At 36.7% G+C, this 25,653-nt stretch overlaps 1 protein-coding gene across 5 annotated transcripts in view; it reads left to right on the forward strand.

Annotated features, from left to right (window-relative positions):
• The first annotated feature begins 2,571 nt into the window (after positions 1-2,571).
• The window catches only part of LOC110098281 (exonuclease DPD1, chloroplastic/mitochondrial), a 68,489-nt gene continuing 45,407 nt past the window's right edge, over positions 2,572-25,653 (forward strand). For 3 of the 5 annotated variants that reach the window (XM_028693031.1, XM_028693034.1, XM_020825049.2), the window contains exons 1-2: positions 2,572-2,654; positions 7,102-8,061. In XM_028693031.1, the coding sequence (XP_028548864.1) occupies positions 7,126-8,061 (936 nt within the window). In that variant the 5' untranslated portion in view covers positions 2,572-2,654; positions 7,102-7,125. Of the gene's footprint in view, positions 2,655-2,779; positions 2,899-4,017; positions 4,040-7,101; positions 8,062-25,653 lie in introns of those variants that run through there. The other 2 variants (XM_028693032.1, XM_028693033.1) reach the window with 2 other exon arrangements.

Here is a 25,653-nt window from a genome sequence, read left to right on the forward strand (position 1 = left end):
GAAAGGGAACTAAGTGGAATGATATAGTGGGAAAACTGTACAGTAATTATTTATATAATTTCTATCTATTAAGAAATAACATAGTGAAATGCCTATTATATCATATTATGCTATCAAGGAATTACTTATCGATAAATAATATATGATTAGTACAATATTATTCTTTCTATTATTAAATACTAAACTAATATTTCAATATACTTCTATATATAATTAAAAGTAGAATTTAATGAAACAAGTTAATCTTTAGAGGAAGTTAACACTTACATTATTTTAAACATCTTGATGGTATTACAATGGAGCTGACTTCTAAGAAATCCTAAATAGCCTTGCACTATAAATGATGGGTTATGCCTCCAAAGAAAAATGCAATTAAATTTTTAATTAGTTAATTAATTTATAATACAAAGCATGCTTTATATAGTCTATGTAATAATCTACATGTGAAGTTTTAAAAATTTATAGAAAATAGGTTTTATCCTATAAGAGTATAAGGAAGAAGAGAGAAGTTACTTTGAAAGAATTTAAAAAGTGGTCCAAGTATAGGTTTAGGTTTGTTCGACAATGAACGAGGACAAAAGGGCAGGTTCAAGAAGAGAAAAAAAAAAGTCTGGATTCGATTCAAATTTATAGTGGCATATTTCAGATAGTTAGACCGCTAGAATAACTTAATATTTAAATTTGGTGGCATTTTATTACAATGTAGGTAATAGTGTATTGGAAAATTTTTTGATGGTAGAAATTGTGCTACTATTATTTCTAGCGGTTGTACAGGCCGATAAAAAAAACTAGCAACCCAAACGCATTGGTTTACCGAAATATGTCATATTTCCTATAGTCTCTATATCTTTCCTTGGGTATATAGAGGCTCACTCTTTAAAATATATTTGACCACAAAACACTAAAATTTAGACTGAGCAATCATGTTGACGAACCCACATAAAAGAAATGAATTTAATTTGACTTAATTCGAGGATTTGCCGAGCTATTTTAGTTTTTGATAATTTAAAATTAGTCAAAAATATCAAATCAATTTAAATTTTACAGGATGACTCATAAATTCATTATGGTGATTAAGGCTTCATCTGGGACGACTTTCTTATTGCTTTTTAAAGCGACTTTCTAGTACAAATTTTTTTAATTTTTGTACTAGAAAACAGCTTTATGAAGCAAGAAAAGATCTGTCCCAAACGAAACCTAAATCATGTAGTAGATGACAAATCACCCTGTTCATTAGTTCTCTTTAACTAATATTTCTACAAAGTGATATTCATATTATCAATCCAATCTAACTCAAATCGAGTGTTTGCTAACCTACAGATCATTTGAATTTTGGGTTTGATATCTAAGCCAAGCAGATGATCAAATTGGAGATATAATTCTGTATATTTAGAAGATTTATCTACTGGCAATAACATTTAGCATACGTATGGGCTTAAGGACTTTTCTGCATTTAGCTTCTTAACGACCCATTACTAGAAAAAGCTCCATCAAATTTGCTTGTTTTTGAATTAGACAAATTTGGCTTCTCAAATAGATGAATTTAAACAGGGTGACTGTTCTTAGATTGAATAAGAGTAGAAACTACCTTGGATTTTAATATCTAGCTTAGCAGAAAGAACAAATTAGAAATGCCTAAAAGATCATGCAAATATCAGGGCAATTTTATCTATTTCATCCTCTAAAATATATAATATTGTTGGGAAACTTAAACATCGAGGAGTCATAAAGTGGGGAAATTATTAGGTCTGGATACCGGGCGTAGATATAGGTTTGGATATCTAATTAAAATTTGACATATGCAGGGGCAGATCCAGCTTCTTTTTTTAGGATGGGCAAAAAAAAAAATTTATTTTTTTTGTGGGGGATGGACAAAGAAGCTTATGATTGATAAAATTAGGACTTTTTTTTTTGAGAGGGGGCAAAATACCCAAAATACTCAAAATATTCCAAAATATATCATCTAAAATAAAAAAAAAAAGAATTTTGAGGGTGGGCATTTGCCATCCCTCAATCTAATGGGGATCCGGCCGTGGACATATGGGCTGCGCTTTTGTTGCACTTTGGCTATGCTTTACCTGCGCTTTACGTGTGCTTGACCTGCGCTTTTGATGCGTTTGACTTAAAATTATGCAGACACATTTAATTTATTAAGTAAAAAATAAATTAATTGAATATCTATGTGTACACAACATGTCAATATTTTATTGGAGTTCATACGTATCTATACATCTGATATCTGCACCTAATAATTTTTCTCTAAAGTGACTTAAAAATTAGGTGCAATCTACACAATTAATAAATTATGATGATCTTTTTTTAAGTGCCACGTTCATGGGCTCAAACGAGTAAATAGTTTTAAATGACTATTGGCTACCTAATTATCTTAAATAGCTGTAAAACATTTAAGCAGATTTCAGAATCTGTTCACGTTAGTGAGATCACCACCTCATTATGTCTAAAGCGTCGGCACGTGTGAGGAAAAGATGCTGCGGTACTGAAAACAATATTCACTTGACGGTGATCCGACCCCGATACCGATACTTCCGAGAGTTGTCACTTGTCAGTCCCGTTACGATCATCGTTAATAGGAGAGTTTTATTTACTTCGTTCCTCCCAACTAATTCTCTGCAGTGAGACTTCTCAGTCCCCAGGTACCTTCTCAGATCTATTTTTCCTGTTTTATTCCGCACCTAGCTCAATCGTTGCATTGCCGCGTCGTAACTCTGATGAACTGACAGTTTGATTTTGGAAATTTTCGGGCATTGTTCGTCTGTAGCGGCGGAAAGTGGCTGAATAAATGGATCTATAGGCTTACACGTTCTTTCAACCGGAAGATAATTAAGTTCTTGCGCATCGAGATTCTTCTATTTATTTGTCTCGATTTGGGTTGAAGAGGTCGACTATGTGGCTGACTGACTGGATTTACAGGCTTAGATGAGCTACAAACCAGAAAATAATTTATTAATTGTGCTCTGATTTTTAAATTTACTCCATTACGCTTCCTTTAGATATTTATAGAACTAGGAAGTTCGGTAGACGAAGGCGCTGTTTGGCTGCGAGTAGGATTTAGTAAATCTTGCAAATCTCGATTTACTAAATCTTGTGATAGTTAAATTCTGAAAATTGTGTGGGAAATTCAGTTAAATCCTAGCATGATGTTTGGCTACTTATTTTATGTTTAAGGTAGTTAACTCAATTAGGATTTAGTAAGAATTCTTGCTGACAAAATGGGAATAGACTGCACAATCGTAGCTAATGATAATCATGAACAGCTGCACAGTAGTGAGAGCCTTTAAACATAAAAGAAGAAAATACAATTAAAGACTATTTTTTTTTCTTTTGCATAATTAATATGAGGCAACTATCAAGTGTAGCAATGCCTTTAACTCACTTTGTGCGATTAAAATAATATATTAGGATTATAATTAATTTTTAACTGATAAATTTAAAATCTTAAGCATGCATCGCACATGTTGGTGGCAATTGTATTTCGCACTTCATCTTCTTGAATTCTCTCATCAACTATTGCATGTATATTAGAGTCATTATTTGACATCTTCGTCATCTAACTCACTATAATGTTGCATCTCAAATTGAGATATATTGAAATATAAATCATGTCCATCATAGTAATCAATAAAATTGTGCAACACTTTACAGGCAAGCACAATATTTTCTTGAACATTTAGAGTAAATTATCTTATTTGAGTTAACATTTGAATTCTCCTTTTCGAATGCCAAAAGTTTTCTTTACTGTATTACATAGATGAGCATGATGACGGTTATATACACACACACACACACGCTCTCTCTCCTCCAATGACCATCTTAGCACCCTTATATTTGTTGCAAACCAGTCCTAGCTAGAAGCCATGTTAACAAATTAATGATGAATGAGACTGTAGTCATTACATTATGAGAGGGTGATACTTTTCTATTATGATATCTATTTTATAGTTTTCCACTAGCAATGTCGAAGGATACACTGTTATCCTTTTGAAGTTCAATGGGGCATTCGTTAATTCAAATGACATAGGTAAGAACTCAAAATGTTCATCATGAGTTCTAACTGCAGCCTTATATACATCTTTTGCCATCTTTATCTAGTGATGTCCTGAGAATAATTCTAGTTTTGTGTAAGTTGCTGCTCCATGTAACTCATTCATCAATTAATCCCTGGTTAACATTGAAAAGTGATAAAAAACCATTACCCTATTTAAGGTTTTATGGTATACACAAAAACATTGCATCATTTTTTTCTATACTATGAACACCGGCGATGAAAATGAGGTAGTACTTTCACGGATAATACTGGCATCATGCGTTTCTATTAATAGCTTTTCAACCTCTGTTTTCTAACTAAGGGTATTGATATGGTTTCATCTGAATGGAATTTTGTACCTGGCAATAGATTTATGTGATTATTTACTGCTTACTGTTGTGACAAATTTGAAGATGGTTGAAGAAATTACTGATATATAGTCAGTACTTCTTGAACTTGTGTTGGTATGGCTCTTAGCCATCATATTGTCACTTTTGTAATTGTTGGATTTGGTCTCATGCTGAATCAAGCTACTGCCAGTTGTAGACATAAATCGTGTGAGTTTCTGTAAATTAATATTGTGAATGTTTGGTTCTCCATCATCTTGTAATTTCACTGTATGACATTTCCACGAAAATTCCATAGTGAGATATTTGTAATTTGTTATTCATGCTCCAAGATCCATTGCATTCCCAAAACAACATCAAAACCTTGTATTGGAAGTAAATATAAGTCTACAAATAAAGTGTGGCTTTGTGTAGAAATTTGCAATTGAGGGCAAAGATCAGAACATTTCAACATTTCATCAGTATCCAACAAAAGTTTAAATAAATTAAATGTTGTGATTGGTCACCCATACAAGAGCTAATTTTGTTTGAATAAAGTTGTGGGTAGATCCACTGTCAATCAATATAGGAGTACTATTATTGCTGATATTACCTTGCATTCTTAAGGTTCTCAGATTTGTATGTTCAGAAAAGGCATAAAAACTTGTCTCTGAAAATTCCGTAGCAACTTTATGTTATTGCCTTGACATTCAATTTGCAATTTCGGCTGATCCTGTTCATCAGTAACCATCATCAGTATAAAATTTTTTGAACTTAAAAAGATGGCCACAGTGATATTTGTATTCACAATAAAAGCATAGATCCTTAATGCATCATTGCTCTATCTGAGTTGCCATTAGATACTATATCAGCGGCGTAGTTTTGGTAGATAGCATAGATTTTGAAACTACTGTAGTGGGCGGACAACACACTTTGTGACTGTCTAGTCACATTTTCTTGAAAATCTCTTTGATTTACTGTGTGAGCAACTGCATCCACCAAACAATCCTCCATGAGTTTGGCTAGTTGAATGACTTGTTGTAATGATTGCGGTTGTAATGCTCGAACCTGTCAATATATATCATTCTGTAAACCTAATTCAAAACAACTTTGGATAAAGGATGGTGGAATACTTGAAATTTAATTGATTAGTTTTTCAAAGTGATTGTAAAACTCCTGTACTCACGATGTTTGCTAATATTTTGCTAATTATTTTTTAATATATTGGTATAATGACCGATTGAATCCTTAAAGTGTGCTTTCTATAAAGGAATCCTATGAATTTAATTGTTTGTTGAGATACATCCATTGAAACCAGCCAAGTGCCAATCCGTTCACATACACAGATGCAATAGTAATCATTGCTATTCTGAAAGATTTTAGTAAGAGAAAAACTGATCAGCTTTAAACAACCAACCTCACATCTTGTCGGCATTAAAATAGGGCTTAACCGTTTTTTCTGCTTTGAGATTTATTGTGGACATCGCTAGTTGTGGATTGGTTTTGAATGAGAGATCAGACATGCCATGTCATCGTTGCTGCTATTGTGTCTAATTTGTGCTGATTGATCCATACTCTCGATTGAAGCTAATTGATGAGAGACTTCATTTATAATCTGTCAGACCGGGTCCTAGATCAGTCTAGCTGGCTCAACTAGAACCGTTCCAGGTCTATAGAAGGCGGAACAGGAGGGTTTCGCCCTCCTCTTTGCAGTCCAATTTATTTGGGGTCCACAAACTTGATTAAGTTGGGATTTGGGGGAGGGTTAGGAGAGAAAATTCAAATAGTAAGGGCAGTTTTGGGTTTTTTAATCTAATTATTGTATTAAGAAGGCTTGGGGGAGACTAGGGTTAGTTTTATCTCTGATTTTTGGTTGAAATTAGGGTTCTTGTTTCCTTGAGCGGGCTCTAGCAGTGTCTAGAGATTTGGGAGAGATGCATCTTCCTCTCCAATAGAAGATCTATTGTATTTGTATCTTGCTGTTTTTCTTCATCTACTTTAAATCAAAAGTTCAATTTCTGGTTTTTCCTCCAAGTTCTTTGCAATTTCTATTTTTTACAAATTGCTGGAATTAAATTTCAGCAAGAGAATTTCTGATTTTCTACAGAGTGTTTTCTATCATAATCAGTGTTAGGGGTGATACAAGTCAAAGTTGAGTACCAATGATAGGCACCTGAGATCTTGAGGCACTTTGAGCTGTCTTAACATTCAAAAAACATCCGAAGTCTTCAAGATATAAGAGAAAAATAGAATCATAACATAATAGAAAAGGTTACTCTGAGGTGCCCTACCAACTCTTTTGCTTTATTTATAGTGTTCTCAAACGAGTACATTGCCTACGCTGAAAATAATAACAGTAGACTAGATGCAAGAATTACAACTAATTGTATTAAGTTATTATAGCTAATTATGTAACTAATATAACTATCTTAACTTATTTTTGGTACAACTTTGCTATCACCTTCGTTTGCTAGTTTACTAAGATTGAAAATGAACCATTCATTATAGTTTTCTTTTTCCACTTACTTATCAAACACCTGCCATACCTCGTCGATTCACATCAATTTGTTTGTATAAACTATAGTTGTCAGCTATTTTTATGTTGGGTCATCATCTTATGATTTCTTCATTATTCCAAGGAAGCAACATTAACATACCATCTCTTTCTATTTTCTTTTATACTTTGAAGGTTCCTTGGAATATTATTTGTCATTTCTTGCTTCTACACAGGTGATTAATCGGTAGTTCTCAGCTATGGCGTCATCTGACAACCCAGAGGTTGTTGAGAGGGAGGTTAAGGAGAAGAAGCACAAGGATGAAGAGAAGAATGAGGAGAAGGGTGGCTTCCTTGATAAGGTTAAGGATTTCATTCAAGACATTGGCGAGAAGATTGAAGAGGCAATAGGGTTTGGAAAGCCAACAGCAGATGTTAAAGGGGTTCACATTCCTTCTATCAATTTGCATAAGGCAGAAATTGTTTTTGATGTGCTTGTTTCGAACCCAAATCCTATTCCAATTCCGCTAATAGACATTAACTACTTAATAGAAAGTGATGGGAGGAAGCTTGTGTCTGGACTGATTCCTGATGCCGGAACTATCCATGCTCATGGTTCAGAGACTGTGAAGATACCAGTAGTATTGATTTATGATGATATCAAAAATACTTATGATGATATCAAGCCTGGAAGTATCATCCCATATAGGGTCAAGGTTGATCTCATAGTTGATGTACCCATTATTGGAAGACTTACGATTCCTCTGGAAAAGAAAGGTGAGATTCCTGTGCCTTACAAGCCTGACGTGGATGTTGAAAAGATACACTTTGAGAAATTCTCCTTTGAAGAAACTATTGCAACTCTTCACCTGAAATTAGAGAACAAGAATGACTTTGACCTAGCACTTAATAAGCTGGACTACGAAATATGGCTATCTGAGATGAGCATTGGAAGTGCTGAGCTTAACGACTCGACGAAGTTTGAAAAGAATGGAATCAGTAAGATGCAGATTCCAATAGCTTTCAGGCCAAAGGATTTTGGATCTGCTCTATGGGACATGATAAGGGGAAGGGGTACTGGTTATTCGATTAAAGGGAACATTGATGTAGACACTCCTTTTGGGGCAATGAAATTACCCATTACTAAGGAGGGTGGAACAACTCGCCTCAAGAAAGGGGAAGATGATGATGGAGAGGTGTGGTCTCTATTCCTCACAATCTTGATCACGTTTATTTCACCTTTTTTATTCAATATGAATTTTATACTAGCTTATGCGCTATTTGTTTTTGTTTTACAGTTATCTTGATGCAGGTCTGTATACTATAGTCATCACTTGTTCATTGTAGTTTTATGAAGGCATACTTGATGTGTATAAACTATGATTTAATTGCTTTCTGATTTTACTTATTATTTATCATTCTTACACAATTGATGCAAGCCCAAATTTTTGCTAACAAAAGAAACTCTTCCTAGGATAATAGAAACTACACCAAAGAACACAAAATGGACAATAAACCACAAATAACTTCACTTTAATATAAAAGACTTACAAACTTTTGATGCTTACAAACGACAAAATAAAGACACAATGACTTTCTTAAAACTGCTTTCTTGGATTTAGAAGAAGGATACAAATGACGTCGGACTTGTGGATAGAAGAAGAAAATTAGGAGCCGAGACGAAAGAGGAATAACTCGCAAGTTATCCTAAAGGAGAATAAGAAGAGGTGAAGGACATAGATCGCAAGCTATTCCGAAGAAAGAAGAAAAACCTCACAGGTTTTTGGCTCCAAAAATATCATCATAACATTCTTTTTTTACATCCCATAACACCTCCTATTTAAAGAAGAAAAGGGCAGCCAAACAGCTACCTAAAACTATTAAATATAGAAGGCCAAAAGTCACCAAATGGAAGGCCAAAAGACACTACTAACAGCCCCCAAAAACTGCACAGAAATCAACAAAACAACACTTAAAATTTGCATAGGATATAGGGAAAAATAGCTGCAGAAAACTGCATAGAAAACCAAGAGGCAGCCATCAAAATCCCCACCCAACAGCCACCAAACAACATTAAATAAACCTATTAGATGAAAGACCAACAGTCATAACATATCATCCCCCAAACGGCACAGCAAAACAGAGAAGAAAAGCCGCAGGAACCAAGCAGCAGCCACGGGAACCCAAGGGTCAAGGCACGGGAAAATCAGCCAGCACAGAGAATCAAGTAGCCAGCCACAGGAACCCAAGGGGCAAGTCACGAAAAACAGCCAGCACAAAGAATCAAGCAACCAGCCTCGGGAACCCAAGGGGCAAGGCACGAAAACAGCCAGCACAGGAAAACGAGAAGACAAAGGGGAGGAGAAAAGACACAAGTGGGGAAACTAAAGAGACACAAGAAGAAACTAAAGAGACAAAGGAAAATGGGGAATGAATCTAATAAATCTTCAATTTATGAGCTTAAGACACTCAACTAGATATTAATGAGCTGACATCTAGTAGAGGATATTAAAACTCACCAAGAGTAAACCCAACTTGTTTTGACCCCCCCCCCTTTGAGCCCCCCCCCCCCCTGCCTACATCAGACTCCCATACATGAAAAACTCATCTCCCGATGAGTTGTCTTTAGCTTTCTTCCGAGGAGGTGAAGAAGGTGCATCAAGTTCTCGAATCTTTGCTTCAAATTTCTTCATAATTTCTTCTTTTTCTTTCTCGAATTGGTCTTGAAGATATTTCTTTCTTTTCTCGTATTTCTCATCACATAAGAACATGTGATATTGAAGTTTGTACAATTCGTTTTGAAGCGGATATGTTGAATCTGCTTAAGTTCGAATCCATCTGTCCATCGGAAGAGGGACGGACTTCAAGATCATCGGGCTTGCATTTTTCCACTGGATCACAATTTTTGTCTTTTTCCATTTTTTTATAAAAACTCAAAAAGAAATTTAGACTCGAAGAAAGAAAGACTCAACCTAAAGAAACCTAGATTCACACTACAACTGTTATGACTCACCAAGACATACAAAACTTGCTTTGATACCAAATTGATGCAAGCAAAAATTTGGGAAGAGCCCCAAATTTTTGCTAACAAAAGAAACTCTTCCTATAACTTAAAATATACACAAAATACTTCAAAAGAGAACAAAATTACATAAGACAAACTGACGACACATGCACAAAACAAAATACAACTTTAATATTATAAAACGACTCCTTACAAACGACGCTTACAAACGACTCAAACAAACTTATATAAAAAAAAAAACCTAAACTTGCTTTTCATCCGTCGAGAGGAAAGATACTGATGGCGTTGATCTTGCGGAGAGAAGAAGAGAATAAGAGGCCGAGACAAAAGAGGAGAAGCTCGCAAGCTTTCATAGAAGGAAGAAGAAGAAGTGGACAAAGCTCTCAAGCTTTTCCAAAAACCCTCAGGTTTTCTTACTCCAAAAATTGCATTTTTAACAACCCTTTTTCTTCCAAAAACATCTTCTTTATATAGGCTTGAGAAGGGAACTAAACAGTCATAACACTTCCAAATAAGCCAATTAGAATTAAGGAAAAGAAAGGTCAACAGCCACCTCAACAATTCCCAAACGGCACAGCAAAATAGAGAAAGGAGCTCATGGGAACCAAGCTGAAATCCCACGTAACCAAGCAGAGAATCGTGGAACCGAGTAGCCCATCACAGAACCAAGCAGCCAGCCGCAAAACCAAAGGGGCAAAGGCACGGGAATTCAGCTAGAACAGTGAATTAAACATCCAGCCACGGAAACCCAAGGGACATTGCACGGGAAAACAGCCAGCACAAGAAAACAAATAGACAAAGGGGAGGAGAAGAGGCAAGTAGGGGAAATCAAAGAGATACAGGAAGAAACCAAAGAGACAAAAGGGAATGAAGCTAATAATTCTTCAATTAATGAACTAAAAAATAGCTCATAATGAGCTAAATTTCAGCTCAAAATATTAATGAGCTAGCAAGTCCAAGAGAAGTCAAAACCCAAAATTTAGGATTTGGATTGACCCTCCTGCCTACATCAGACTCCCCTACTTGAAAAACTCATCTCCCGATGAGTTGTCTTTTACTTTCTTCCGAGGAGACGGTGGAAGGGCATCAAGCTCTTGAATTTTTACTTCATACCTTTTTAGAATTTCATCTCGTTCTTGTATGAATTGAGCTTGCAACAGTTGCTTCTTTTTCATGTATTTTTTCGTACACATATGCATCTTCAATTGAAGTTTGTATAATTCATTCTGAATCGGATTAGTTGAACTCCCTTCTGACGGCATCCATCTGTCCATTGGACTTTGAACTTCAGAATCTTCTGGCTTGCTTTCTTCTTTGACCGAATCAATTTTTTTGTGATTTTCCATTTTTAAAAGACTCAACAAAACTTAAATTTCTTGACACCACAGACTTACACGACAACTACTATGACTCACCAAGACTTTACTTGACAAACCGGGATAAGAACTTACTCTGATACCTAATTGATGCAATCAAAAATTTGGAAGAGGGCCCCAAATTTTTTATTACAGATGAAACTATTCCTATAACTTAAAAGATACACAAAATACTTCAAAAGAGAACAAATACGACAAATTAGACAAAATAAGACTTTTAAAACAAAATACAATTTTACTTTTATAAAAGGATGACACTTACAACTTTTGATACTTACAAACACAAACACCTTACAATAAGCGACAAACAACAAACACCTAAAGTTGCTTTTCCTTTGCTTGAGAAGAAAGATACTGATGGTGTCGATCTTGCGGAGAGAAGAAGAGAATAAGAGGCTGAGACGAAAGAGGAGAAGCTTGCAAGCTTTCCCAGAAGGAAGAAGAAGAAGTGGACAAAGCTCTCAAGCTTTTCCAAAAAAACCTCTTAGATTTTTATACAAAAATTATCATTATCACCTATCTTTTTAACATAAAACATCTCCTATTTATAAGACCAAAGAGGGCAGCCAAACATCCACCTAAAACATTAATTAAAACCTATTAGATTTGGGGACATGAAAGACCAATAGCCATAAAACATCAGCCCCCCAAATAGTTCAACAAAACAGAGAAGAAAAGTCACGGAACCAAGCAGCAAACCCATGGAACCAAGCAACAAATCCACGGAACCAAGCAGAGAACCGCGGAACCGAGCAGCCAGCGGCAGAACCAAAGGGGCAAAGGCACGGGAAATTAATTGATGTAATAAAACATTAGGGAGAGGGCCCCAAATTTTTGATTATAAATGAAACTCTTACTATAACTTAAAAGATACACAAAATACTTCAAAAGAGAACAAATACGACAAATTAGACAAAATAAGACTTTTAAAACAAAATACAATTTTACTTTTATAAAAGGATGAATGCAAGCAAAAATTTGGGGCCCTTTTCTAGGTAATAGAAAAGACACAAAAGAATACAAATAAACCAATTAGAATTAAGGAAAAGAAAGGTCAACAACCACTTCAACAATTCCCAAACGGCACAGCAAAACAATGAAAGGAGCTCACGGGAACCAAGTTAAAATCCCACGGAACCAAGCAGAGAACCGCGGAACCGAGCAGCCCAGCACGGAACCAAGTAGCCAGCCACAGAACCAAAGGGGCAAAGGCACGGGAATTCAGCCATAACAGTGAATTAAACATCCAGCCACGGGAACCCAAGGGACATTGCACGGGAAAACAGCCAGCACAAGAAAACAAATAGATAAAGGGGAGGAGAAAAGGCAAGTGGGGAAATCAAAGAGATACAAGAAGAAACCAAAGAGACAAAAGGGAATGAAGCTAATAGTTCTTCAATTAATGAACTAAAAAACAGCTCATAATGAGCTAAATTTCAGCTCAAAATATTAATGAGCTAACAAGTCCAAGAGAAGTCAAAACCCAAAATTTATGATTTGGATTGACCCCCCCTTGCCTACATCAGACTCTCCTACTTGAAAAACTCATCTCCCGCTGAGTTGTCTTTTACTTTCTTTCGAGGAGACGGTGGAAGGCCATCAAGCTCTTGAATTTTTTACTTCATACCTTTTTAGAATTTCATATTATTCTTGCATAAACTGAGCTTGCATCAGTTGCTTCTTTTTCATATACTTTTTCGTACACATATGCATCTTCAATTGAAGTTTGTATAATTCATTTTGAATTGGATTAGTTGAACTCCCTTTAGACGGCATCCATCTGTCCATTGGACTTGAACTTCAGAATCTTCTGGCTTGCTTTCTTCTTTGACCGAATCAAATTTTTTGTGATTTTCCATTTTTTTTAAAAGACTCAACAAAACTTAAATTTCTTGACACCACAGACTTACACGACAACTACTATGACTCACCAAGACTTTACTCGACAAACCAGGATAAGAACTTGCTCTGATACCAATTTGATGCAAGCAAAAATTTGGGAAGGGCCCCAAATTTTTACTAACAAAAGAAACTCTTTCTAGGATAATAGAAACTACACAAAAGAACACAAAATGGACAATTAACTACAAATAACTTCACTTTAATATAAAAGACTTACAAACTTTTGACGCTTACAAACGACAAAATAAAGACAACGACTTTCCTAAAACTGCTTTCTTGGATTTAGAAGAAGGATGCAAATGACGTCGGACTTGTGGATAGAAGAAGGAGATTAGGAGCCGAGACGAATGAGGAATAACTCGCAAGTTGTCCTAAAGGAGAATAAGAAGAGGTGAAGGACATAGCTCGCAAGCTATTCCGAAGAAAGAAGAAAAACCTCACAGGTTTTTGGCTCCAAAAATATCATCATAATATTCTTTTTTTACATCCCATAACACCTCCTATTTAAAGAAGAAAAGGACAGCCAAACAACCACCTAAAACTATTAAATAGAAAAGGCCAAAAGTCACCAAATGGAAGGCCAAAAGACACTACTAACAGCCCCCAAAAACTGCACATAAATCAGCAAAACAACACTTAAAATTTGCATAGGAAATAGGGCAAAACAGCTGCAGAAAACTGCACAGGAAACCAAGAGGCAGCCATTGAAATCCCTACCCAACAGCCACCAAACAACATTAAATAAACCTATTAGATGAAAGGCCAACAGTCATAACATATCAACCCCCAAACGGCACAACAAAACAGAGAAGAAAAGCCACAGGAACCAAGCAGCAGCCAAGGGAACCCAAGGGGTAAGGCACGGGAAAAACAACCATCACATAGAATCAAGCAGCCAGCCACGGGAACCCAAGGGGCAAGTCACGGAAAACAGCTAGGACAAAGAATCAAGCAGCCAGCCACGGGAACCCAAGGGGCAAGGAACGGAAAACAGCCAGCACAGGAAAACGAGAAGACAAAGGGGAGGAGAAAAGACACAAGTAGGGAAACCAAAGAGACACAGGAAGAAACCAAAGAGACAAAGGAAAATGGGGAATGAATCTAATAAATCTTTAATTTATGAGCTTAAGATACTCTACTAGATATTAATGAGCTGACATCTAGTAGAGGATATTAAAACTCACCAAGAATAAAACCCAACTTATTTTGACCACCCCCCCTAAATCAACAATTATGAGCACTGCACAAAATTCTGACATTCTTTCTTTCTGGTCCTACTTGAGTAATTAGTTGACATCATCATCTTCTTTTTTTCTCGTTGAAAACTAATGTGAAATCCTCTTTATTTATCGATGATCATAGGAAAATTCTAAATGAAAATAGATTAATCTCTATACTTTTTAATAACGGCCTACGTCTAATGTAAACCCCTTTGAACCAAAAACTATAATTCTTTAAAGGCAATTTGATATTTAAAGGATAATTGTGGTGCTCTCTTGATAAAGGTTGTAGCTCTCCTTTGGGAATGACTCATTTGCATTGTTTCAATGCTTCCTTTCTCAATTTCTAATTCCGGCAGCTTCTATTTTTCCTATTTTATGGCTTTTTTTATCCTTTATTTGGTGGTTGTACTGGTGATTGGTTAGAATTTTATGCTGGATAACTTACTCTTCAACTATTTCTATTTTTCCCCTTTTGGTTCACATACACTTTCTATGGTAGGATAGCAGTTATGGTTGGATCAACTTTTTTCTGTGGGCTACAATTACTTTGATTTGGTCAATTAGTGTTGATTTCCTTGAATGATTTTTCTTTTCATATTCTTATTTGGTGTCCAAGGGGCTTACAAATAGTCGTTTCTTGGGCATGTAGAATTAGTCTAGGTTGATTAAAAAAAATTAGTTTTGATGTGTAAATTCCTATTCTCTTAGGATTCAACTCATTGATTAAATGTGAATCTTGAAATATTGGGATAAAATATCTCCTTGCATAACCATGAGACTTTTTTTGTTGACTTTGTTTTGCTTCTTGGATGACCCAGAAGAGCGGCACCTTTAGAGTAGATGTGTAGACTCCAAGTGAACTAGATGAGAGCACAAGAAAGAGAGGAAACTAGAAATTTTCATTCATGTTAGTTTGTTTCTGATAGGGTCTTTTTATACTACTTTGATAGACCAAGTTATAATATAGGCTTGGTCTTCCTAATACATGTTTTAATAAAATAGGTAGACTTGGTCTACTTAAAAGAACAAAAATAAAATAATGCTTTATTACTCATTTGTAGCTCACTTTATTATGTTATCAGGCTTGATTTATTTTGGCATCTTATTCTTTGATAAACTTTGATGATTTTTGGTTGGCCTCTCATGTTGGTAGCCCATGCTTTACAATTTAATTGTATCAATTTCAGATCTAATGAAATGTTTTGATGCTTAAAACTCTGATCACCATGAAAAATAACCTTATCCTCAAGGTTGAAATAAGAAAAGGATGCAACGAGCGTTGCAAAATTTTTCCATGTGGCATCTTCCGCTGTGTTTTATTTCCATTGCAACAAGACTTGACGGTGGAGTTGTCCATGAAGCTTTATAATGTGGGATGCTAAAATGCTTTATGGAACAAGTAGTGGTTGATCATTATAAGTAAAATTTTATAGGTTGGATAGAGTCAATGGTGGGGTTCCTTTAAATGGGTTGAGAAAAGCAACATGAAAAATAGGATGAATTTTGCTATTAGAAGGAAGGGTTAAGCAACAAGCCACCACGCTAATGACCTCTTGAATTGGAAAATGGCAAAAAATTGTTTACCTAATTTGGAATGTGTTCTACAGATAATGGACTTTTGCCTGAAGGGTTGTAGTTTAACCAATACTAGATCTACTATTGAGAACTGCAAATCCCTTCTATGGCAATCTATCTACAAAATAAATGTTAGAAGAACCAAGAATGTATGCGGGAATTAATGGAGGTAATCGATCATATAGGGGCTGGAAAGGGGTCATTTGAATAGTCATGTGAGGATTGGCATGTGTCTGGAAGCAATAATGGTGAGAAAAAATTAGCAAGAAGGGTTGGATTGTCGAAGGAGGACTAGTATGCATCTGGTGCTCTGATGCCAGATGACACCGTAGTAAAACCACAGATAACGAAAGAGATAGAAGAGAAGAAAAGAAGTAAAAAACTTGTTAAATTCACCGCTTGTGATGTAAGCAAACTAGAATGAAAAGCCTGTTGGAGAATTTTTGTATCCTCAAACAGATTGCATACTTTATGATTGAGCAAGGCATAAGAATAATGATATATTACCCTGAAGGATAAAAATATCATTTCCTTATGAACTCAATGATAAAATTTACATCCCAAGCTTTGGCTTGGGAAAACTTTTGATTAAACTAGTGGTTTTCTTGTTTTTTTTGAAGTCATTTAAGCATTGACTAAAGTTTGATTTTTGAAATCCATGAAAGTCTTAGTTAAAGGGTTTTGACCTTTAGAAGTTTCAAGGAGGAATTGATTAACTTGGGATTAGATTTGGAATGAGAGCCAAGGAAGGTGAAGTAGGAGCACCTGATTCTGAGAAATCTCAGAGGTGCTCGGACCATCCTATGTTGGGTTTTACATTTTAGGAGTCTAATCTTTTGTTTAAGTTGATATTTTTTATTAAAATGTTGGGGCTTACATTCCAACAACACTTATTGGAGGAATTGCCTGAAAGGTGAGGGCTTATATAGTGATTTGAAATCAACTATTGCCTCAGACCCTACAACTAAGGTGAGGACTACCGATAGGTAGTGCCTCGAACCTAAGTCTAACGAATGCAAAAGGGACTTATAAGCTACACCTCACATGAGGCATAGCCTGCCCGACTTCTCGATTTACTGTCTTGCCTGGAAATGACTACCAGCTAGACCCACCTAGTCGACTTTAAAACCATGCCTTTTGGTCTCAATGCAAATGTAGAGTGGAGGGCTATTTCATTTAGGAAGGTAGGGCTTATAGCTTAGCTTTGAGGCCAAAATGCCTATGTATGAAGGTATATGCTGACTCAAAAAGAAAGATTTTTGTTATCTAGTCCTTAAATGAGGGCTTTCTATATGTAACACACTTGAGCTATACATGCTCATTTTAAATTTTTAGAAAGCTTAGCTCCTTGAAAGGGAGCCATGCAATTTTCTTATTTGAAAGACATGGAGCTTAATTTGATTTTTTAGATTGCTTACATTTTATTGGGTAGAAAACTTATTTTTGTCCTAAGAGCCTACCACATCAAACAGTCCAGACCACACCCAAGCAAAAGCAGGGAAAGAAACTTAGGAAAAAGATGCATTTCTATTGCACAATCAGGTAAACAATCAAACATGCTTTTATTTATAAATAAAGTACAAGGAATGTAAATAGAGTCCAAGTTATTACAAACATGTTTGACAGCTGAGTTGTCTGCCATTATACAACCAGAGTCAAATTATTACAGACTCTACTTGTGGAGTCTTGAACCTTTATCTTCCAAGTAAACCTCAGGCCATTACCTTCCACAGATACATCCATTTGGTTCATCTTCTTTTGATCTAGACCCCCACAAGTTTTACATCATACTTATATCAAATATATTTAGAAAATGTAAAAGACTCAAGCCTGCAAAATAGAGTTAGAAGTAGTTTATATAATAATCGCATCCAAAATTTATCTAACACTTAGAGTGCTGCATCTGCTTTTATCCTATTGGTCACATCTTTTGGGGGGTTTTAAGCAGCACTTGTCATGCAAGTAATTTATTATTTATGAACTCCCTCCTTTTAAATATGGCCACCTACAAGAAGAACATATATATTTCTACACTATCCATTTAAGGGCAAGTGCCCACAACACAGACAATCCAAGGGTAATCACACCAAATCATAAATCATATACGCACAAAAGGAAAAATCCTAGTCCTAACATGCTTATGGGGCTATGCACCTAAGTGTGTGAGGCTTGTGTAGCATATTACACTAAGAGTGTTTGGTTTTATTTTGGAATGAAGATGTTTAATCTTTATCCAAGGGTGGTTTCACTTTAAGTTATTTGTGACTTAAAGATTTTATTTGATTTTTAAAAGTTTCATATTTAGAAGGTTTATGAAGAACCCATAAAGTAACCATTGCTTGCTTTTGGGTAAGCTTATTACTTATGAATCCTAAGATACAATGATGTAGGCATCCCACCTTTTGGGAGAGATGATTGATCATTGTATCAAAAGGAACCTAAGTGATTTTTAGGTGTTTTGGAGTTCTCTTAATGTTTGGATAAGGAAAGTGTCTGTCTAATAGGGTAAGATAGACATGCCTAAGGGGTTGCACTTAGGACTTGGTGAAATTCATCCAATAGAGTAGGATGAACTTCAACAAATTAGATAATTCCTAAGGGACATCTATGTGTTTAACATTTTAAATGTCATAAGAGAAATCACTTAATTTGGATTGAATGAAAGAGATTACTTAGATTTTGAGTCTAAGAAAGGTGTTCAACATATAGCTTTTGGGTTACATGTGGAGGAATTTGATAGGAAACCCTTGTAGATCTTTTGAAAAACAGCGAAAACAGTGATTGGACTGCTGTTTACAGCAGTTTAACAGCAGATTTCAGAGGAAATTGGAAAGAAAACTCAAAGCAAGATTTGTATTCCATTAGTAGAAGAAGAAAACAACAAAGATACAATTGATCCTCAATTCGAGAGGAGGATCAATCTCTCCAAAATCTCTAGACGCCGCTAGAGCCCAAAGAAAACCTAAATCTAAGAGATCTCAAATTTCAGCCAAATTCAAGATACTCAAACTCTAGAAAAAACAACTATTTAATGCATACAAATCAAAAGGAATTCCCTAAACAGTCCCTACATTCAAATTTCCTTCTTAACTCCCCAAAATTTCTTTTTAATTTGGCTCCCGCACGCCGTGCGGCTCGCTCGGCATCCCAGCGGGCGGAAGTTTTTCCGCCCTGTTCGTGCCTGAGCCGGTCCCGCCTGGACCGGCTGGAAGTTAGGGGAAATCTCCCACAACTTTGGAGTTGGAGGAGAGTTGGGAACTTATAGCTTTTGGGCTAGGATATGATATCTTCTAAGGCCTTAGGAACCTATAGAAGTTAGGGAAGATTAGTAGCTTTGAGGCTATGAATCAAAAGGATATCTCCTTGAATTTTTGTATTCAAGGAGTTGGGTTTCATTTGCTTAATTTGGATTAGGCAAATAACGTTGAGTCACTTAATGAATTTAGCTCAATAGGTGAGAAAGATTTGTAATTTTTGGTTTACAAATCAAGATGGATTATCATTAAACTTTTATGTTTAATGATGGGTATTTAATTTGTTAAATTTGGATTAAGCAAACATAAGAGAATGATGTGTAATTTTGGCCTACACATCAAGGATTCTTTGGACTTCCGAATATCCAAAGAGGGGAACTCATTCACCTAATTTGGGTTGGGAGAATGGAAGAAAGCTAGGAGTTTCTCCTTTGCTTGATATGGGATTATTTGTTGAATTTGGTTCAACAAATAAATGACTTTGGATTGGACTACTTGTTGATTTTGATTCAACAAATAGGTGATTTGGAACAAGATTGATTCACTCAACATGAGTTGAGTGAATGAGACTTTCATACAATTTTTGAGTTGTAGAAAGGAGAAGAGAAGATGCAACTTTGGGTTGCAAGCTTCTAAAACCTCTTTGAACATTTGGAGTTCAAATAGGGGAATTCATCCTCCCAACTTGGGTTTGAGAGCATGAAGGTGGATTTGGATGTTCTCCTACAATGTTGGCTTGTAGGAAAGAGAGAGGGAAACGCAACTTAGAGGTTGCAAATCATAGAAATCCTTTGAACATTTGATGCTCAAAAGAGATGTTCACTTGCCTAATATATACCTAAGCAAATGAAAGGGAAGAGCTCAAGGTTTGATCTCAAGCTCGAGTGCTTTACAACATGATGTATTTAGGATTTTGAGGAAATCCACGATACAAAGCATGAGGAGAATTAGATATTCTCCTACATTTTTAAGTCGTAGGAGAAGGGGAATTAGGATTTGAATCCTAAGACCGAGAGATCGGTCATTGGTTTTGAGTTCCAACGAATAAAGAAATTGATAAACTCCCTACAACTTTGGGGTTGAAGCGAGGATATGTAACTTGAAGGTTACAAAATTTCATGGATGTTCTTTGAATATATGGTATTCAAAGAGAGATGATCATTCACTTAATTTAGGTTAAGTGAATGGAGAAGAAAGACTAGGATTTAGGTCCTAAGTCTAAGCGGGATGTTCAATTGTTAAACTCAAGTTCAAACAAATTGAGAGAAAGAACTTAGAGTTTGGTTCTAAGTTCAATAACCCCATGTAATAGTAAGTAGAAGTTTAGGAGATGCTTCAAATTACTATACATGAAGGGAGAATGGACATTTGTTTGTTGACTTTGCATTTCAACAAACAAAGGGGGGGGATAACACAGGATTTGGTCCTAAAGTTGAAAGGACTCATGCAATGATATGCTTAAAGGCTTGAGGAGTCTTAGAATATCTTGCATGAGAAGAGATTTGTTGGTTTTATATTCCAACAACGAGGATTGGAGAACTTGGGATTTGGTTCCAAGTTTCAAATAATTCATGCACTCCAACACTTGGGGCTTTGAGAACGCCCCATGCATTGTACATGGGGGAGGATGATTCATTTGTTAATTTCATATCTTAACAAAGAAAGGATTGGACTTAGGATTTGGTCCTAAAATCTTGAAGATTCATGTGATAGAACATTTGGAGCTTTGGAGAGGCTCCAAAATATTTCACATGAAGGGAAAAGAGTGCTTGAAAGCAAGTTCTTTATACTCGTTGGAACTCATGCAATATAGAGCTTAGAACTTTGAGAAAGTTCTAAGCATCAAACTTGGAAGGAGATGTGCATGAGGAAGAGAATTCCCCTACATCTTTTAGAGTGTTTTGGACTCAAATAAGAGAGGGAAGAATTGATTTCCCAAGGTTTTAGGAGACGTTTCTAAACCAATTTTGGCATGATTTAGAAACTTGGACAGGAGAGATCGATCCCTATGGCTTCTAGGAGATTTAAGATCAATTTGGTATGATCTAAGAAGAACCTAGGAGTGCATGCATGTGTAGATGATTATCCAAATTAGGGAATTTTGATCATTGAAAGCAATCAAGTATTTATTTTGTAAAATGTCGTACATAAACTTAACCAACAATATATTTTGTGGGATCTACAACATAGACTTTGGAAAGTCTATGGGAGACCTCACAATGATTTGATTTTCAATAGTTGATTAAATTTATATTCAAGCACTCACAAAATCTCACTAGAGTTCATAATTCAATGTATGCACACTTCTTGCAACTCCTAAATAATTTTTTCCATGACTCATACTTGAAAGAAGGGTGCATGCAACTTATGGATGAGTTTTAAGATTGCTATTCCTTGCTCTAAGTTTTGTATGGTACAAGATATAAGCTTATTTGATTCTTTATGTTTTGAGATTTGTTATATAGTCCCTTGAAAGTCTGTCTCACAACGACTAGAAAGTCCAAATCAATTGAACTCAACACATGTATTAAACAAAACTCTAGATATTATCAATTCAATGTATGCAAACTCTCCTAAATTTGGGTGTCAACTTTGTCATGACAATGTATTTAAATGAGAAGTGCATGCAACTAGTGACAATCTAAACCTATGCGTTATCATTGACTTTGAGGTCAAATGATAGCATCTACCCTAGGGCATGATAGTAGGTGACGGATTGGGCACAACATGAGTGCTATTACATGCATTTGGAGAGCGTTGGATACCAATCCAACAACCCTACGCGCATCGCCATTTCCTTTTTGGCTCTCACATGAGAATAACTTGGCAAAAATCACCAGATTTCCCCAAGTTTACAAAGAGGACAGCGATCATAGGATTTCGGGTAAGCATAAATTTAAGTTTTTAAGTGACCTAGGGCTTGGGGACGTCAACTACACAAACATTGGCCTTGGGGGACCCTAGGTTTCACTAAGTTTTAGGGTTTTATCTCACCCGGGTTGTCCTAGCGCTCCAAACCGAGCTCCAAATGTTGTCCAAGCTCCTTTGAAGGCTCCAAGTTGCTGTCCAAGACTTTCCCAGGAGGAAGACTGCTGTCCAAGCCTTTCCGGATGTCGCCGTTGCTGTCCAAGCCTTTCCGGAGGGTGGATTTGCTGTCCAAACTGCTCCGGACAGCAGTTTTCGCTGTTTGGATGCTCTCGGAGGCCGTCGCTTGCTATCCAAGGCATTTTGAAGGCTCCAAGCTGCTGTTTGGAAGCTTCCTTTACTGTCCAAGCTGCTCCAAAGACTCTCCTTGATGTTTGGAAACTTCCAACAGCTTTTGGAAGTGGTTGCTTGCTGTCCAAATGTTCCAAACAGCAATTTGCACTGTTTTGAGGTCGCCGGAGATGGTTTGGAAGGAAGTAGAGGCTTCCTACCTTCTTCCTAGAGGCAGCATAAAAGAACTACAGCAGTTCTTGTTCCAGATTTTGAGATAGGGAGAGGATAACAGCGACGAAACGGCTGACCATGAAGGCTTGACGTCTGCTAGGGCCACTCCTTCCTCTCTTCCTCCAGGAGACAGCAAGCAAAGGGGGCGGAATCCCCCCCCCCCTTCCTCTCCTCCACACTCACCTGGGAGAGCCTCTCCCGCTCTTTGTTTGGGACTGACGGCAGCAAAAACGGGAGCTTTAGGCTCCCTCTCCCCCTTCCGCTCTGACTGGGACGGAAGCCAGAGAACGGGAGAGCCCAATCTCTTCTTTCCGCTTTCTTGGAGACTGTAAGAGCAGCCAGTGCCGCCCAAATGAACCAACCCGGCCTCTCACGTGCGAAACGAGGGATTTAGGGCAGAATTCTACAAGAAATCTGAGCCCTCCATTTTGATTTCAAATTTAGGTATTTGATTTAGCCTAAATCAATCAATTGGGGCTGAAATTAAGCCCAAATTGGACTCAATTCATACCGATTTGGGTCGGTTTGGGTCCTATCAAGTTAATTTTGCGAAATTAAACTTGAAACGACACCGAATTTCGTTGAATTGCGTTCGAATTGGGCTCGACGACGCTCGACGGGGTTTGATTTGGATTGATTTGATTTTAATTAAATTAAATTGGATTTAATTTAATTAAATCGAGGCTTAATTTGGGCTGATTTTGCTTTGACGACATTTGATTGGGTCGATCGAGCCTAGTCGGGATTGATCGGGGTCGGGTCGATACGAAAATATGCATCAACAAAGCCAAGTTGGAGAACACAAGGACAATTGTGGGCTCCGAAAATTCGGCCTCGGCCTCCCCGCCGCTCGTTTTTTTTTATTCGGCGAGGGAGTTTTAACGAATTAAGTTCCGAGGTAAATTTTGGAAGGCAGATGGGTTTGTAAATAAGACACTACCCAGTTGGAGAACACAAGGACAATGAAACCAAACTCGATTCACTTTAGCTTGCAAACATCCAAACAAACATCCAGATAAACGAAAAGTCAAATCAAATGAAACAAAATTATAACATAAAAATGCTATCCTCAGAACAACCGTCGAGCAGTTTCCTCACATGCAACGAGAGTAGGAAAATATATGAAAATAGTGCTTAGGCTTGCAAACCGAGGGTTCACCACTACAAAAGGGTCCAACGTTCTACCAAACTCTTCCGGCAAATGTCTCCAAAAATCAGCGAACAAACAACTTCCAAGAGCTCAAGAAGAAGGATACATGTGGAGTGGAACTTGCGTAGAGAAGAACAGGTTAGAAGCCAAGACGAAATAGAGAGAAGGAAAGGGGGGGTGGAACAAGCTCTCAAGCTTTTCCAAGAGAAGAAACCCTCAGGTTTGGGGAAATGAAAGGCCAAAAGATACCACAGCAGCCCCCAAATCCTGCACACAAAACATGAAGCAAAGCCATGAGAAACCCAGCCAGCAAGCCACGGGAAAGTAGCCAGAGAGGGACCCGAGGAGCCAAGAAAGGAAACGGGGCAGAGGGTTCATGGGAAAGAAACCAGGGAGAAGAAACGATAAGACAACCAGCTCATAGCATTGACTCACTAGGAAGAAACCAAAGAGACACAAGAATAGGGAGAGACAAGCTCCAATCCACATACCTTTATGATTTAATGAGCTAGGAAGTGCAATTACTCCTCCAAATAATGAGATAAACTTCAGCTCAAACATTAATGAGCTAGCACCAACTAGAACCCAACTTTTTAAGCTCAAAACCTAGCAGCCAAAGCCCACCCGAGAACAACCAAGGCGCCAAACTGAGAATAGCAAGCAGCCCAAGGACAAGAAGGACCCAAATGCAAGCAAACCCAACCTTGCCATGCCCAAGCACTTCTTACCATGATCATTGGATGCTTTCCATCATAGGATAGCCTAAAAAAATATATAAAACACAACTAAAATTGTTCAAATTACATCAAAATAAAATAAACCAAAATATAATTGCATCAACTTGGTTGCAAACCCAAGATACAGAACTTTAACTTTGGCTGAAAATACATTTGCTCTCCAATTCACTTCCCTCTCTAAAGAGCAATTAGTTTCTTATATAAGATCTACAATTTAGATTCTAAAAGAGAAAATAAACCAAACCGGAATTTGCGTGCCTCTTTTATTTCTACTGAACCGAACCAAAAAGTTGGGGATATGCGTTTCTAGCTATCGGTTCAGCTGTGAGCTGGACCGAAACAATAGGAAGGCCGGTCTTAGCTCCTACATCACTCTCCCTGCCTTGACAAAAACCTGCTTCATCCATGAGTTCTACATTATTAATTTGGTCTTTTTACTTTCATCAATATTGACATGTGATGAAATTAGATTTTGCTATCTTGTATCTTTTAGATGTTTCAACATATAATAAATCACCATCCAACATTAAATCAAATAATCACTTGCATCAATATTGAGATGTGACATTTTATTAATTTTGTCTCTTAACTTTCTTTTTATATTTTTTTAAAGAATCATGAATTTCATCTTTCATATATTTGAGGTAACTAGTGCAAGCTTTAGCATTTTTGAACTATGGTAGTGATGAGACAGTTGCCGTAGTTTCTCTTCTCGAAGTAAAATACTAGCCATATGTTCGAACCCGGATATGAGACGCTGATTGATGCCAGATATGAGATGCTTGCTCAGTTCGAATTCAAGATGAGTTGCCAAGATGAGAAGTGTGAGGGAGACAACATGCTAGGGCACATGATGGCTTGAACCGGGAACGATATCGTATATGCCTTAGTTACTATTTACTATTTGCATAAATTATGAATTAATAAACATAAATAAATATTAATTTAAATGCTAAATCATAAAAATTAACATAGTGCAAGTATATGATATTTATGTTGTGCCATTGCCTTTGCATGCATTATTTTCACCTTCTATGTTGCATCAAGCAAATGGTGTCGAGGATGTGCTATTTAAAGAAAGTGACAACGAGGGTGCATCGCATTACATCGTGTCATG

The sequence above is a fragment of the Dendrobium catenatum genome, unplaced genomic scaffold (assembly GCF_001605985.2).
Source record: "Dendrobium catenatum unplaced genomic scaffold, ASM160598v2 fragScaff_scaffold_218, whole genome shotgun sequence".
NCBI classification, from domain to species: domain Eukaryota; kingdom Viridiplantae; phylum Streptophyta; class Magnoliopsida; order Asparagales; family Orchidaceae; genus Dendrobium; species Dendrobium catenatum.